This window comes from Filicampus tigris, chromosome 6 (genome assembly GCF_054856515.1).
Source record: "Filicampus tigris isolate MCC_2025a chromosome 6, RoL_Ftig_1.0, whole genome shotgun sequence".
NCBI classification, from domain to species: Eukaryota; Metazoa; Chordata; class Actinopteri; order Syngnathiformes; family Syngnathidae; genus Filicampus; species Filicampus tigris.
In genome coordinates, this window is record NC_141222.1 from 2987501 (window position 1) to 3003330 (window position 15830).

At 38.6% G+C, this 15830-nt stretch overlaps 1 protein-coding gene across 3 annotated transcripts in view; it reads left to right on the top strand.

The window, feature by feature from the left end:
• Positions 1-15830, top strand: part of galnt7 (UDP-N-acetyl-alpha-D-galactosamine: polypeptide N-acetylgalactosaminyltransferase 7) — a 53815-nt gene that overhangs the window by 10759 nt on the left and 27226 nt on the right. Inside the window, exons 3-8 of one of the 3 annotated variants that reach the window (XM_086034552.1) lie at positions 4687-5005; positions 6232-6398; positions 10265-10395; positions 10543-10622; positions 15190-15372; positions 15584-15766. In XM_086034552.1, coding sequence (XP_085890678.1) covers positions 4687-5005; positions 6232-6398; positions 10265-10395; positions 10543-10622; positions 15190-15372; positions 15584-15766 — 1063 coding nt within the window. The remainder of the gene's footprint in view (positions 1-4686; positions 5006-6231; positions 6399-10264; positions 10396-10542; positions 10623-15189; positions 15373-15583; positions 15767-15830) is intronic. The other 2 variants (XM_086034551.1, XM_086034549.1) reach the window with 2 other exon arrangements.

The window sequence follows — 15830 nt, forward strand, 5'->3', positions numbered from 1 at the left end:
AATGCGCCAGTAGTATTTACCCAACTGCATGCTTCCTTGCATTGCGAGCCCCGGGGTTGGATTTGTCGTTTTGTATAATTATTTTTGTCCAATAATTATAGAGAAGAGTCGTAGAAGAAGAAGTCGCAGAAGTCGTAGTCAAGTTACTTATTTATTTTGCACACTTCGCCTCCTTCCCGGCCTTCAAAATAAAAGCATACCAGCAAACTATACACTGCAGGTTTGCTATGGCGTATTTCCCGAAGTAGTGAACTCCAGAAAAAGTGCATGAACTCCACCTTGACGTGCTAGCATCTGAATATACTCGTGGACACAAATTGTTTTGAAACAAGTCAGGGAGCGTCGCTTCATAAAGACAGCGACAACAATGCATATCGTGACTGCTACAACCATAAAGGGATGACTAGATGATGCATTTATTGTATTGCGAAAACGATCTTGAGGGTGGCGGCTAAGGGGGAATGTGGTTGAGTAGCTTGTTTACTTTGAGTGATGGGACTTTGCAGCAGCAGCAACGAGCGGCATGGCTCATCCGTCTCCGTGTGGGAAACTGTATGTTAGGGATGGGCCGATAATTCGATATCGATATGTATCGCGATTGACACGTGATCGATACCAATAGAAAATGCCTTCGATAAAACATTAAATAGAAAAAAAGCGGACTAATCACGTTGCCTTATTGTGAACGCACAGTTTTATTCACCAACCATTCTGCGGATCGTGCCCATCCTGAACCGATGCTTGATCCTTACCAATCAAAGATGATTCGTTGCACTGCCCCACTAGAGTGTACAGGTACGCAAATGTCGTGACGCAAATGACAGTACGCATCAGTGATTTCCGTTGCGCATATGTACCGGCGTACCAGTTATGTGCACCCCTGTATGTATATGTAGTACACGATGGTGTATTAATACGTTTCGGTATGGCATGTTCGGTTCGGTCCACTTGCCTTCGGTTTGGTCCACTTATTAGCGCGAGCTTACGCACGGGCGCTATTGACTGTTGCATGCGGGAGAGGAGGGGGGCGGCACTAAAGAGGAGCCAGGATGACAGAAGCCGTGATAAATCATAAATGCATGGATAAATGGAATTATAATGGCATACGCAAACAAGCCAGAGCTTGAAGGTCCCCCGTACACTGCGGTCTCCTGTTTGGGAACGTTCTAGCTTTCCTGTTAAAATCGCCGATGGGGAAAGGTACGTGTATAAGTCCCAAAGTTGTGTGCCGACATTGCTACATGGGATTGGCGGCTATGTTGCAGGTAACTCGTTTAACATATTAAGGAATATTCGACTTTGAATGTTTATTAGACGAGGAAGCAAGCAGTATTTTTAGCCAAAAACAAAATACAACAGCTCTGTTCTTCGTTCTCCGCTGATTCTCTCGCTAGCCGTACGATGCACACCTTGGAAACATCACATCTCAGCAAAACACAAATGCGAACACAACACAAATAACCCAATTCGTTACAATATGCTGTTGAACATTCAAAGATTTCACTGCCTAAAAAATGTAAATAATTTCATAAAGACATTAAAGTTACTGTATTTCATTATAAAAAGAGTTTTAATACAGTTAGCAGTAATTGTAACTGTTGGTGTATGTATGTTTTTCATCACAAAAAGTGTATATGTAATATAATGACAAATTCTCTTTAACTTGAATACTTAGATGTGTCATAGGCTGTGTCTGCAGAGTGTTTAAAGATTTCAGTGAGCTTTATTGTTGGTGTATTTTTTACTCTGGTGTAATTTCTTAGAATGTCACCCAAATGGTTCGCTTTTAAAAAAAAAAAAACAACAAAAAAAACCGGACCATTTACTTGTCATCTTTTCAAAATAAACACATTCCCAAAAAAAATCGTTTTTTTTGTTCCGAAAATATATCGAACCGAACCGTTACACCCCTAATATGTATGTATGTATGTATGTATGTATGTGTACGTACTTTTTCACCCTCCTCTCCTCTTTCTCCATCCACTTCTCAGCAGTAATGCTAAGTACAGCATCTTATGCTTTTTATTTTAATGAATTTTTGTTTTTTTATACAAAGTATTTTGACATAAATTCTGCCTTTAACGTGAAATCCGACATACGTGGAAATTTGTATTACATTGCCAGTGTAGGAACAGAACTCGTTCATTTGTCTTTAGAATTAGTTAGTACATAAAGAATTCAAGTTGTAAGCGAATGATGGTTATTATAAGAGCAGCAGCTTGTTGCTACGATATTCCGTGATTTACATACTATCCGATTCGTTGACTAATTGCGACTACTGTTGGTGATTAGTAGACTAGCAAAATAATCATTTGTGGCAGCCGTAATGCAGAGTGGTGAATTTTGCAACAGCATTTCCCAGATACAAGTTTACCTCCCTCCCACACTGGCTAAACTCTGGTCAAGAAATCTTGCAAAACAAGTTCCTGTGGGTGGATCGGTATGTCCCTGCCTGCACAAATGATGCATACCTTTTCACACCTTTCTTCTGCGGCTTATATGTTTTCACCTAACAAATGGCCGTTCTCTGGGCACTAATGTGCGAAAAAAATCTGGGCCTCCTAGTTTTACGACACCGAAAAGGAAGTTAGCTCAACGTTTTTTCATTTTGTCAAGAACTGTTGCTATTTGGACACACTGATAATAAAGCACTGTTGTTTTTCGTGGCCTAAAAATGCACAAACACTCATAAGTCACAAGTTGTTTCCTCTTCAGAAGAGTGAAAACTGTTGTCCCTCTTTGCTAGCAGTATGTACACATGCAGTTTTATTTTCAAGCTATACTCATGCACAGATATTGTATTCATCTGTGCAGTTGAGAGAGAGGGATTAATTTCTACTGGTTTGTCTGTTACAAACCATAGACAAAAGGACTTAAACCTTCATCAAATGCAAGAGTAATCAAGCTAATATTTGTACAGTATAGTCCTTGCAAAAGAGTTTCAAAGGGATTCACACCTACAGTTGACAAAGATTGGTGACATCCCATGATCAAAACCCTTAACTGGGCGAAGAAAAACTGAAATTCACATTTCGGGAAAAAGAAGAAACTCTGAGAGGAGACTATGGATGAGGGTCAAAACATGCATGAAAACTTTGAATACACAAAAGGCCTGGCAAACAAATCCATATGTAAGATTTTTGCAAGGGTCTTTTATTAGCTGCTCGCAGCTCTATTTATATTTGCAATTAAATTTAGGACCATTGGCACTCCACTCATTGGCAATTTTGTCCAGCCTTTTCAAATACTTTAATTTTAGGGTTGTGACTCGATTAAACAAAAAAGAAGAAAAAAAGGGAGGGGAAAAAAATCTAATTCATTGGAGTCTTTGTAATTAATCTCGATTAATCACCTTGTAATGGTATAAAACTATTTGTCCTGAAAAGCAAAATTTTTAGGTGAAGTGCTTTGGTGGTATGTAAACTCCTTTTTGCAAAATTTGCACAAAACCGCACTTTTATTTAGGTCCCCATCAGGTCATCTTTGAAATGAGATTTGCATACCATTCAAGCGCTAATATGTGCATCAGTGTACTGTACTGGGAAAATCATGCCCTGTCAAAGGTTCTGCGTTGTTGAAAACTCAAACTACAATCAAATGTATTTTTTGTATAATTTTTAGAAATGTATTGTAAATAATGCGTTAAAGTCACAATTTTTGTTATTAAATTATTGAAGGGGAAGTCAACCAAAACACTTTTTTTTTGCCTGAATATGTTCTATGCAGGTCCACTAGTTGAAACAAGGCATTCTGATTAATATTGTGTCCACCCGTTTTTAGCTATCTCGGGGGATGGTCAATTTGTCACTTCTGTCGATTGAAAATGACGTCACATATGCCCAGGGCTAACCTGTTTTCTGAAGCTGAGTCATGATTGGTCGTTATCTGAGCCCTTCGCAACTGGGATGTCATTTTCAGTCGAAAAAAGTGACAAAATGGCCACTCCCTGAGATGGACAAAAATGGGTGGATTAACTCTTATTCCACAAAAGCAATATTAATCACAATATCATTTCAACTAGTGGGCCTGCATAGATTATATTCTTGAAAAAAAAATGTTTGGGTTGACTTCCGCTTTAATCAATCATTAAACAGTTTTGTTAATGAGAAAACATGGAAAGCAACATTTATGTTGTTTGTACTGGTACAAGTGTCTGTTTGAATGTCGTTTTTGTGTATCGTCATTATTGGTAATCATTTCCTGAAAATATTTTTAAATCCATATCAGCCACCACTAGTTGATAGTTTTGCTACTAAGTAGGGCTGCACATATATCGAAAAAATACCGATATTGCGATATTGGCTCACGCAATATGCATATCGCAAAAACATGCTATCATTTTCTTATGGAATTGTATGCTTTTATCCGAATTGAACCAGTCAGACGCAAATTTAAATGTGCATCGCCACACAATATTTGAACATTATCTAGGGTAATTACAATTAATTAGTTAAGAATACATTGAGCTTGCTTATTTTGCTGCATGAAAAAAATATTTCTTTCATTGGATAATAAAAATGTAATTTCTTCAGGAACATGTTAAATATTGCATTAATAACTATCGACAACCATTCAACAACCAATATCGTGCAGCCGTACTACTAAGTTCTATATTGCTGTTGGTACTTGAAAGTTTGAGTTTTGTATTCTAATTTGACATCTTTTATTTTCCCGTTTCATCTCCAGGAGGGGGCAAACATGTGCAAACCGCCAAGCAGCATCCCAATCAGAAGCAGGCCGTCCAGGAACAGTATGCAACGTTCAGACCCAACTTTCACAATTACAGTGCCCCCATCCTCAAAAAAGGAGTTCTTGGAAACTTTGAACCGAAAGAACCTGAGCCTCTCGGGGTCCCAGATGGCCCAGGAGAAGGAGCCAAGGCATTTGTTCTGGGCCCAGAATATAAAGAAAACATCCATTCATCCATCAAAGAGTTTGGCTTCAACATGGTCGCTAGTGACATGATATCGCTGGACAGGACCATTCGAGATATACGCCATGAAGAGTAAGTAATCCTGCTCATACTGTTTTTTATTGCAGTACTACTAGGCTTGGGCACCGGGAACAGAGTGGAACCGAGACTAACACTTGGGTTCTCCTGGAATCGTGTCAGTGCCACATTACCAGTATTATAAGGAGTGGAAACTCAAAGAAGTGTGATAAGAAGTGTGATAAATAGCATCAACCATCCAACAGACAAGCAATTTTACAGTCAGGTATAAAATATCTCCATAATCCAACACAGATAAAAATTTTGCTGTAACAACATACTTTTTTACATTAAAAGAAAAACGCAGCTTGTTTGGAAATGAAAAACCCAGCTTTAGCCTAACCTTCACAAGATTTTCTGTATGTGGCTTGAAAGTGATCAATTTGTATTTATACATCTATGGACCCACCTCTATTTCAATTGGGTTCAATATGAGTTAAATGCCTTTTTATAAAACAATAAATTGTATTGTTTTAATACGCTGCCATTGTGTAGCCATGGTACAATTATGTTGTTGTACTTCAGAAATGAAAACTGGGGGGAAAAGGATTATTCAGGTTTATTAGATGGCGTATCGACACATAACGATAACCCTTGCCCAGTGCTGTAAGTGTTTAATTTCATCCATGAGTTTGGTGGATCAGGAAAAAGATGAGCACCAAACAACCTCTTTTGCTAATTTGAGAACCAGGGCAATTTTTTTATGTGCACCCCTGCTTCTGAACATACACACAATTGCAGAAAGTGTATCTTAATCGGCATACGAGAAGGATGGACATGGGTGGAATTTAAAAGAGAAAAACACTCTGTCATCCATGTAGGAATTGAGTTAGCAAATCAACTAATTTTGGTAGCAATACACTAATGAACTCTAAGCATTAATTTGAACGTGGTGACCATACATATACTTAACAAACATTGCATCTTAATGGGAATTGGAGAGGATTGACATGGATACAATTCACTCAGAAAAACGTTAGCCATCCTTGCCATTTAGTTGCTGACAGTAGAACAGCCACAAGAGGGCATCTGCAACCTACTTGCATACACGATATTTTGAAATGAGGCCAGTATCGAACCAATAACAATATCTGGTAAAAGGTCACGATATTGCTGAGTGATTTGCTTTCTAACATGCAACGTTATTTCTTCATAAAAGTGTTTGTTTCCATTTATTTAGAAACAAACCTGCAACCACAAACCAACTCAAATATCATTGGGATTATTTGCTGTTAATTCAGGTGCAAGTACTGGCATTATGATGAGAGACTGCTGACCTCCAGTGTGGTGATAGTCTTCCATAATGAAGGCTGGTCTACTTTAATGAGAACCATCCACAGTGTCATCAAGAGGACTCCCAGGCAATACCTGGCTGAAATTGTCATGATAGATGACTTCAGCAACAAAGGTGGGTTTGCTTTCCTCTTACTGCATCTACAGTTAGTTTTTGTGTGATTTCTGTCTACTATTACAAACCCAAATGACTTTCGAGGAAACAATGTCATTGAAAAATGTGAACTTTTAACTCATTCACTGCCAAAGACAAATTTATTTGTTTTTTCAAACTCCAGACATTCAATCCCAGGAATTTATTTATATTTTTTTCACATTTTTTTCAAACTTTAGGGTAAAAGAGTGTCTGAAAATGCCTGGTAGTGAATGAGTTAATAGCAAACAGACAGTTTAAAGGGGAAGTCAACCTCAAAATTTTCTTTACAATAATGTTTTATACGCCCCCACAAGTCCAAACACGACATATTGATTGTAATTGATTGATTATAATTTTGTGGAACATGGGTTGAGAAGCAAAATCCACCCATTTTATCCATCTCAGGGGGCGGCATTTTGTCACTTGTTGTCACCTGAAAATTACATCACAGTGGCTCAGGGCTCCGGTAATGACGCATCACGGCTAATCTATTTTCTGAAGCTGAGCAAGATCAGGTTGTTACCTGAGCACTGAGGGTCTGTGATGTCATTTTCAGTCAACAGCAAGTGACAAAATGGCCACCCCCTGAGATGGATAAAAACAGGTGGATTATGCTGCTTAACCCATTAAGGCCGGGAACACATAACTGCGTTTCTACCTTTAAACCCAGGAGAGCATATACTGTATTTTCCGGACTATAAGTCGCAGTTTTTTCATAGTTTGGTCGGGGGTGCGACTTATACTCCGGAGCGATTAATATGTGAAATTATTAACACTTTACTGTCATGGTTTGTTAGTGCTGACTTGTATTTATGATGTTTTGTCTCCCTCTGCAGGCGCTTTAGTGCTAAAGCAAAACATCATAAATACAATCAGCACTAACAAGCCATGACAATTACTTCTGTATCATTTCACGTGTTATTGTAACCCACATAAAGAAACATAAGATACATCCTAAAAGCTATTAAAATGCTTGAATAATTCAAACGGTTAATGTATATATATGTTTTTTCCCCTTTATTATGCATTTTATGGCTGGTGCGACTTATAGTCCGGAAAATATGGCACATCATTTTAAAAAATTTATATGTCGTAAGCCCACAGAGGATGTTCCGGAATTCTTTAGAGCCGTAATGGCGGATTCCGTCGATCGCGAGTGCTCTGAAATAAGTAAGGGCGGTGATATAGACCAGTGTTTTTCAAACACTGTGTGCCGCGAGATATTGTCAGGTGTGCCGTGGGAAATTATCTAATTTGTATCCAATTTGTGTGCCGGTCTAGCGCCTGGCAGCGTAATCATGTAGTTACTACATTGTAGTACTCTTCCATACCAGTAGGTAGCAGCAGCAGCAGAATTGTCTTTGTTTAGAGAAAAGCGAATTAGTGATGCATGTTTATCCAAACAGGCCCATGTTTCACACTATCAATCCGACACATTATAAAATACGTTTATTTAATTCCTATTCAAGACGTTATAATATAACATAATTCTTCAATGTTAAAAAAAATGCTTATATTAACAATATAACACTTATATTGTTAAAATAAGCTCTTTTTTTTCACAATTTCAGCTGCTGGTGTGCCGTGGGATTTTTTCAATGAAAGAAATGTGCCTAGACTTAAAAAAGTTTGAAAAACACTGATATAGACAATGCGCTTGTGGAACTTGAACCGGTAGAACCAGTCGAACTTGAAATATGTTTAAGATATGTGTTAGATATTTCCAGAAGTGAGACTGGTATCATGCAACACTTAAACTGCTGTTTGCTAAGTGAGCAATTATTTCATTTGAATATATTAGTCGACAGATACATTTATACATCAGATTTCTGAGTACGGCTTTCTGATTTCTGAGTACCTTTCACTCACAAACATTTCACTCGCACTGATCCATCTAAGTTGATTGCATAATAATCTTAATGCATCATTTTAGGGTTAGGGTTCTTAATTTTTCCGCAAGATGCTTTTACTATAATTTAACCACAGATGTGCTGTGTAAAGAGGACTGCAGTAAGCTCTAAACATAGACAGATTTACCTAATTTGTACATGCATCAAACTTGCGTCTAAGCATTTTTGCTTTTGTTTACAGGGCCTTCTCAAAAAATTTGCATATTGTGATAAAGTTAATTATTTTCCATAATGTAATGATAAAAATTAAACTTTCATATATTTTAGATTCATTGCACACCAACTGAAAATTTTCATGTGTTTTATTATTTTAATACTGATGATTTTGGCATACAGCTCATGAAAACTTTGAGAGAGGGATTTGGGGTTTTGAGCTGTTTTGAGCCGACTCCAGAACATATAATACTTAATATAAATCGCTGATAGTGTAGTGGTACACTCGCCTCAATTGTGTGCGGGCAGTGTGGGATTGGTTCCCGCTCAGTGACAGTGCCTGTGTGTACTCTGCGACTAGCTGGCGACCACTTCATGGTGTAGTTTGCCTTTTGCCCAAAAGTCAGCTGGGATAGGCTCCTGCACCTCCCCGTGACCCTGTATAGGATAAATGGTGTTGAAGATCACATACATGACAATACTTAATATTAAGACTTAAAGAATTTCAACGCAACGATAAAAAGGACAAATAAACTGGTCAATATAAAGATTAAATAAACTCCTTTTTTTTTTTTAAACGTGTGCATGTGCTTAGTAGGGTTGGGTGATATGGCTAAAAAATGTTTTGCACTATAGTAAAGTATAAAGTATTTAATATCAGTCAGTGTTAAAGCAACACTGTGTCATATGTCAGTTTTTGTTGATTATGGTGGCGCCATGTGGACAAAAGCCAACCACATTTCCCATGTGTGCCAGCGCGTAGTGTCGTGAAATCCTGAGCCGTCCTTATAGCGAAATGAGGAAGTGAGTATGCCGTTAAGCAATTCAGGACATTTGTATTTTTTGTGTGCTAGGGTTAATACCATCCTCCTCAAAGTTGCTTTGTGCCTGTAAAAATGATACAGACCCCCTCTGGGAATGAAGTCACATTCCAACTACAGTACTTGTAAGTCAATGTTTCATCAAAAGAGTTTTGAAAACATTTTATTAAGGTCGATTTCTTGCACATTGCTGGTTTAATATATTTTATTTTAATCAGTTGAAAATGATAAAATAACTGTTTTAGTGTGCATTGTAATAATGTCACAATACCCAAATTTTGACTTCGGTACTGCAAAGACAAACATAATTCTCAACTTCCTGAATGACTACCATCTTAGTCTAGTTTTGATAGCCGTATTTGTACGCATTCACCTGTTCTAGAACAGTTCTAAAATGGTATGTTCTAAAATGGCTATCACCTGTATGCAAACTGTCAGTTTCCAAATATTATGGTTATAATATTTATATTTTGATAGTGTGTATAACTGTATACAAACAACACAGTAGAGGTATTGTGGAAGAGTATGTGCTGGTCAATTATGACATATTTTCCAGAGGGGTCAACTTTTATCTGTTTCTGTATACCGTAAGTTTATCCTGATCCCGAATACACGTAAAAGGAGACGTAGATATCATGATTGTTGAATTTGTTGGTCATACTGTATCACAGCAAGGGCCTTTTCAGATAACTCATTTCCCACTAATGTAAAAATGTATACAGATTTCCGTTGACTGTATATGTCAAGTCTTATGAGATTCCCTTGTCTGTGTCTTTTGAGAGAAAAAAAAAAAAGGATTATATTTTGAGCAGTCTGCATTGTGCGTGAAATTTGACCTAAAAATAGCCAATAAGATTTTCCCACCCTCCCATCTGTTTTTTTTAAATTTTTTAGATTTTTATTTATTTATTTATTTATTTATTTAATGGAATAATGACAATGAAATTCCCTCTTTGTGAAGTCCATTTGAAGGAACGTTTGGAGATCTACATCAAGCAGTGGAATGGTCTGGTGAAACTTTACAGGAATGAGAAGCGAGAGGGTCTGATCCAGGCACGAAGTATTGGTGCCAAGAAGGCCACAAAGGGACAGGTATTTCACTGTTACCAACCCTTCAGAATGATCTCTCGGGAGTTTTGCTATAGCAACAGATTTGACATTTTAAAACTAACAGAGTCAATTGGTTTCTCGTTTCACCTTATGAATAAATAAAAATATGTAAGCGTTTGTGTTTTTTAGGTGCTAATATACTTGGATGCTCACTGTGAGGTTGGGATCAACTGGTACGCTCCATTGATTGCTCCAATTTCAGAGGACAGGTAACAGTGAAATAGTTGTTAAAAAAGTGCCCCCATTAATGTACATTGTGAGGATTAATAATAATAATCCCAAAATGATTTTTTTTACTGTGCAGCAAGATGGTTTGAAATTGAGGCAAAAATTCATGCCAGCTGCAATATACACACACTTTTCCATCTACTTACCTACCTACCTAACCACCCAACCTCTACCTACCTACCTACAGTTGTATGAAAATCTTTGGGCGCCCCTTACAATTTTCAAGATCAGCAATTTCAGTTAAATATGTCATAAAGCAGACAAACACAGTGATATTTTAGAAGTGAAAAGACGTTTATTGGATTTACAGAAAGTGTGCAATAATTCTTTAAACAAAAGTAAGCAGGTGAATAAATTTGGGCTCCCCAATGGAAATATTACATCAATATTTAGTAGAGCCTCCTTTTGCAAAAGGAAAGAAACACTTATTAGAAACACTTTTCCTGTTGCTTCCAAAGAGGGTCTGTATTCTGGTGAAGCTATTTTGGACCATTCTTCTTTACAGAATATTTCCAGTTCAGTCAGGTTTGAGGGTTTTCAAGTAGGGTTGGGAATCTATGGGTACCTCAGGATTCGATCCGATTGCAATTCTGAGGCTCACGATTCGATTCAATTCCGATTCAGAGGCCTATGATTCAATTCGAATCTGATTCTGATGCATCACTTCATTGGCTTACATTTTATAGCCCATGTAAACACTGGTACATTTTTTAAAACAAAAAACTCAACTAAGAGCAAGGATTTATATTTCACACTTTCACTTGGCTGCGCTCGTATGAGGTTTTGCTTGTTTCGCCATCTTGTCACGTATTAGCTTAGCCTAGCACAGACGTCTGACGTACAAACACAAATAATTGCTTGCGCAAGCTTTTATTTTTTTTTAAATTTAAACTTTAAATATCAATTAATAATACCTATGAATCGATTCAGAATCTTTTTAATATTCCGAACAATGCATCGAAAAAACGATTATCGCTCCCACCACACATATTTTTAATCCTAATTTGGTCTGGGGAATGAGATTTCCATTCCAAATGTTGTACTTGTTCCTCTGCACGAATTCCTTTGTAGAATTTGCACAGTGTTTAGAGCCATTGTTTTGTTGAAGCATCCAGCCCTGGCACAACTTTAACTTTGTCACTACTTTAACTTTGTCACTGATTCTTGAACATTTTTCTCAAGAATCTGCTGGTACTGACTGGAATCCATGTAAACTTCAACAAGATTGCCAATACGTGCACTGACCACACAGCCCCATAGCATGATGGAACCACCACCATACTTTACTGCGGGTTTGCAAGTGTTTGTCTTGGAATGTTGTGCTCTTCATCCGCCATGCATACCGCCCCTTGTTATGTCCAAATAACTCAATTTTAGTCTAATCAATCCACAACACCTTATTCCAAAATGAAGCTGACTTGTCGTAATGGGCTTTATCATACCTCAAGCGACACCGTTTATGCCATGTGCACAGAAAAGGCTTCTTCCGCAATAATCTCCCATCCAGCATTTCCTTGTACAAAGTGCACTGAATAGTTGAACGATGCACAGCGACACCATCTGCAGCAAGATCATGTTGTCGGTCTTAGGAGCTCATCTGGGTTGAATTTGACTGTTCTCATCATCCTTCGCCTATGCTTCTCTGAGATACACAGCATACACATAGGCATACATAAACTGCTCCATCGCATCCTCTCACTCACTCTTATGCATGTTTTGACATTGCATGTTAGTGAAATGTTCTAAGCAAATTGATACGAGTGCTACATATATTTTGGAAACAACTATGTGTACTTTGCCTGACTGACCTTTAAGTGAACAACCTGTGCTTGAGAAGTTTATTCCTGGTTGATGTTAGAATGGAGGGAACTCAAGTGCCGCTGAAGATTTGAAGCCTTGGAAACATGTTTTCCCTCCAAGTTAATTATGTCAAAGCGTGTTATGAATGCACTTGGTACCTTGATTAACGAATGTAATCCGTTCCATCACTGCGTTCATCGAGCCCTCACACACACTGCATTGCTCACTTAGTGTCAAACAGAGATCAACAACTTAGTTTGGAGGCGGGCCAGATATTTTCCTAACAATCCTATCACAGGCCAAAAACACATTTTCATCAGACAAACCTGCTTTAACAATATCAAAAGCTGACTGTTTGGTATTATCACGGTATTGATGTCACATTGTGATATTCATTGCAATATGGTGTGAAAGCTCAGAGCACTGCAGTAAGCCTCAATGCATTGCTGGAACGTTCACGTTACACGGTCTGCTCACTAATTTGACAGTTTCATATTTCTTATTTATAGCATTAGAAATGTGATACTTCCTACTGGCAGTGATTAAAACTTATCGCTGATCAGTGTTGTCCGAGGCAAGGGGTGAAGTCGGGCAAAGCGGAGGTCTCACTAGGCACCGGTCCCCACCAGACGATGGCACGTCGCGGTGACATATGTGAGCCGTCTTGCCTGATTGATTGCAAAGCCACACAAACACAGACAGAGCACACGGGAGGGACCCAGTTCCGCTAAATGCATTGAAAGTGTCCATCATCAAAGTGTGCTTCAATTCACATTAGTCCTCTCTAATTTTTTTTAGATCTGAAGATTAATTAATACTGTAGCTCCGAGTGTACTCCGCTTTTGCTTACGTAACATTTGGGAGTAATGTCACATGCGCCAGGCAATCATCAATGTATTTCTTCAGAAATCACATTATCACGTGGGTGCCTGGATTGCGAATACAGGCACCCGATTGGCCGCTGACACCAACCCGGAAGTGACGCGCTTAAATGCCACAGTTGCGAGCAAAATTGAATTTTAAGAAAGAACGGCTCATTATTTTGCAGCAAAACAAGACCAGGAATAGGAAGGCAAGGAACTTTTAGTACCATTATGTGCTCACCACACCTGACCACATACACAACGAATGGCGTTCACGGCGTGCTGCGCCCAGCTAAACTCATATTTGCAAAGGGCTTTAGGAGCCGTAGGAAACTGGCCAAAGAGCCGCATGCGGCTCGTGAGCCGCGGGTGGTCTAGGCTTGCCCTCAACCATGATGATGAACGATCTTTGTTTTCAGGTCATTTGAGAGTTGTTTTGAGGCTCTCAGGTTGCCACTCTTCCGAGAAGATGCAAAAAGAGGAGAAAAACTTGGCAATTAGCAACCTTAAAGCGGAAGTCAACGCAAACACATTTTTTTCAAGAATATGTTCTATGCAAGCCCACTAGTTGAAACAGGGCATTCTGATAAATATTGCGTTTGTGGAATAAGTATTAATCCACTCGTATTTAGCCATCTCTGGGGGTGGCCATTTTGTCTTCTGTCGACTGAAAATGACATCACAACTGCTCACAAGGACCAATCACGGCTCAGATTCAGAAAACAGGTCAGCCGTGATTGCTCGTTTCCACAAACACAAAATTAATCAGAATGCCGTGTTTCAACTAGTGGGCCTGGTGGGAACATATTCTTGAAAAAAATATGTTTGGGTTGACTTTCGCTTTAAATACCCTTTCTCATGAGTGGCTTATCTTTGTATGTAGGTCAAGGGTCAATGAGAAAACAAATTTTATGTTCCAATAATTAGTGCTAAAGTTATTCAAATCAATAAACCAACAAGGGTGCCCAAATTTTCACCTGCCTACTTTTAAGTAATTATTGCAAACTTTCTGTCAATCCTATAAACTCTATTTCACTTCTCAATTGTCACTGTGTTCGTCTGCTATTGCGTTTATTGCGGGGGTTATGATGTTCCATAGGTGAAATCCGTGAAGTACGAAATAATTTTTTTGCAATTATGCTGTGTGTTTTAAGGCTGTAAACCTCACCATTATTTCTCTCTTGTTTAACCCTTGTATGATGTTCGGGTTTGTGGGATCCGCGTTCAGTTTTTATCAAAAGAAAACTGACACAAGGTATACCTGAAACCTTCTCCTCATGCTGATAGCATGCTGTTATGGGATTTCTTTTTTTTTTTTTTATTGCCGTGTTTTTTTTTTTAAAGAGGTCTTTTCCATGAAGAGATCACTGTACTCCTCAATACACTTTACTACTTCAACCCCCTTCAGTTGTCCACTTGTCCACTGTTTTTGTCTTCCATCATATGGGTGGAGGCTTTTCTGTGCCTGTTGACACCTCTGACAACTCCAGGTTTGTAGTCCAGTGGACTGTGGGAGTCAAACTTTATACACTGATTTGAGTTGGTACGGTTTCTTTCGACCTTGATATTGAGGCTTCTGTCCTTCTCGAGCTACACTTGAGTCCATATATTTTGGTTAAAAATCAACTGTACAATACAATAGTTAGAAGATGCTTTGTATAATTTTTTTGTTTTAGTAATAAGGTATTGTATTTATTGTGACATTTAGCAAATAGAAAGAATTTTGGTAATCCCAATTTACTTAGAGCAGGAACACTTTAGTCTGATTTCATGTCAGACAGTGAGGGAGAAAAATTGTCAATTTATATGGTATATGTAAACTTCTGGTTTCAACTGTATATTCAGCTATCAAACATGCCGACACGGGTTGTGTTTGTGTGCTTAGGAGGGTATGCACAGTACCACTTATAGACTATATAGATGGTTATGACTATAGTATGGAGCCCCAACATGGTGGAGATGAGGACGGTCTGGCTAGAGGAGCATGGGACTGGAGTCTGCTCTGGAAGAGAGTACCGTTAAACCAGAGAGAGAAGGCGCAAAGAAAACATACTACTGAGCCCTATAGGTACAAACATTGCAGACAGCTTGCTGTTAACTTGTTGTCTCTTTGTTTCTCCATCTATCATCCTTTTTTCCCACCTTTATTGTCCCACCCTCTTTTCTTCACAAACCCCATCCCATTTTGCACTGTTGTCTGTATATATTGGTCACCACCCCCTGCCCCTATGTGTCTTGAATGAATGGCTATTCTTCCGATCTCATTCCCGTTCTAAAAGAACGGTGAGTACTGTTCCTTTGATCGACGCCATCCATGGGGAGATGTTCACCATTGAGCCCCAGGGTGGAGGAGATGGAGACAGCTTTGCTAGAGGAGCCTGGGATTGGAGCATGCTGTGGAAGAGAGTTCCTCTGAACGACAGGGAAAAAAAACTAAGAAAAACTCGTACTGAGCCATATAGGTACTGAAAACTAATATCTCCTGATTAATTTGTGTGTCTGAAAAACCTGTCAGCAGAACAAGCA